This window comes from Orycteropus afer, unplaced genomic scaffold, assembly GCF_000298275.1.
Source record: "Orycteropus afer afer isolate SDZICR_OR568_19922 unplaced genomic scaffold, OryAfe1.0 scaffold00014, whole genome shotgun sequence".
Lineage (NCBI taxonomy): Eukaryota > Metazoa > Chordata > Mammalia > Tubulidentata > Orycteropodidae > Orycteropus > Orycteropus afer.
The window spans coordinates 1,105,843-1,107,237 of NW_006921601.1; the positions used below are offsets into that span (position 1 = coordinate 1,105,843).

Sequence of the window (1,395 nt, forward strand, 5' to 3'; positions counted from 1 at the left end):
ATTTTCCTCTCTCTAAGCTCAGCTTTTTATACAGAAATTATACATCAAGCTAAAGAGGTTCTCCAGTCAACTAGTCTGACTGACTGCTATGACCACCTCACTGAGTCTGCTACCCCTATTCAACTCAGGGTGATATAATTCTCAAAAACTAGGGAGCAGGTATGGTATAGTACACACTGGTGTAAAAAAGAATTCACATTTTCATCATTAGCTCCCTCAAAGATATAAACATAGACCTCACTTAACTTTGGACACATCACCAGCAAATTGCTAGGAAAGGACATTATGTTTGGTAAAGTACTAGTTGTTGTTGTTTTGTGCCGTTGAGTCAGACCTGACTCATAGCAACCCCTCCTTGGCTGTCTGAGGTGGTATCACTATGGAAGTAGATTGCCCAACCTTCCTTCTGAGGAGTGTCTGGTGGGTTTGAACCACCAGCCTTCTGGTTAGCACTCAAGTGCCTTAGGCACTATGCTACCAGAGCTCATTTGGTAAAGTAGAGAATCAGTAAAAACAAGGAAAGCCCCCAATAACATGGACTGACCAATAGCTTCAAAAAAAGATTGAAATATGTCTGAGATAATGGACATAACTAAGCATATTATTATGTACATTATGGTAATATAGTGTGTGTTATCAAGGAAGATGGAAATATCAGTTCTATTTTAAGCTTTAGTCACCAATTGGGTAATATTGATTAAGAAACCCAGACTGTATATAAAGTAGCACCTGTACTGGGATTCCTGAGTATTCAAGTCTTCAGGTAAGCAAGTCTTGTGCATTGGTGTTAGGAATTGTGGGGATGTTGGATACCATCTGAATTGAATATACAGAGGAAAATCTGTTTTTCAAATTAATCCATAAGCAGAATTTTAGATTCATGGACTCCCGAGGCTAGTAAAATACACTTATTATCTATATAGATGATTTCCAACATAAAGAGGACACTTATTAGTTATGCAAATATCTTAATATTATAATAGTGTAGATATAATATTAATATTATAAAATATTGGCTATATAAGAGGAAAGTAGTAGTGAGCCCATATCAATGACTTGATTAAAACAAATAATGGAGAAAAAAATAAAGGAATACACTAAGCTAAGTAAATTTAGAATTAGCTATAAATTTCTTCACTATCTTTGCAGAAAACAAACTCTGAGAGAGATAATGGAAACTATAGGATACAGCACATAGGTGAACACCAATTTCTTCTTTGTTGTTGCTCATTTGTTTTCCTTTTATCTAACTTCTTCAGTTGTCTTGGATCAACTTGCACTTTTCTGGCCATAGAAGAGCTTTAGGACACTGTCTCGTATCTGTTTTGTCTTTACTCCATAAACAATGGGGTTCAGAGTTGGGGGGAGAAGCAGATATAGATTAGCCACAATAAT

The 1,395-nt window shown here is 36.0% G+C and overlaps 1 protein-coding gene across 1 annotated transcript in view; it reads right to left on the reverse strand.

Moving 5' to 3' along the window:
- Positions 1-1,269: 1,269 nt before the first annotated feature.
- Positions 1,270-1,395, reverse strand: part of LOC103210363 (olfactory receptor 52N1-like) — a 29,929-nt gene continuing 29,803 nt past the window's right edge. Inside the window, 1 exon segment of the mRNA XM_007956289.2 lies at positions 1,270-1,395. Coding sequence (XP_007954480.2) covers positions 1,270-1,395 — 126 coding nt within the window.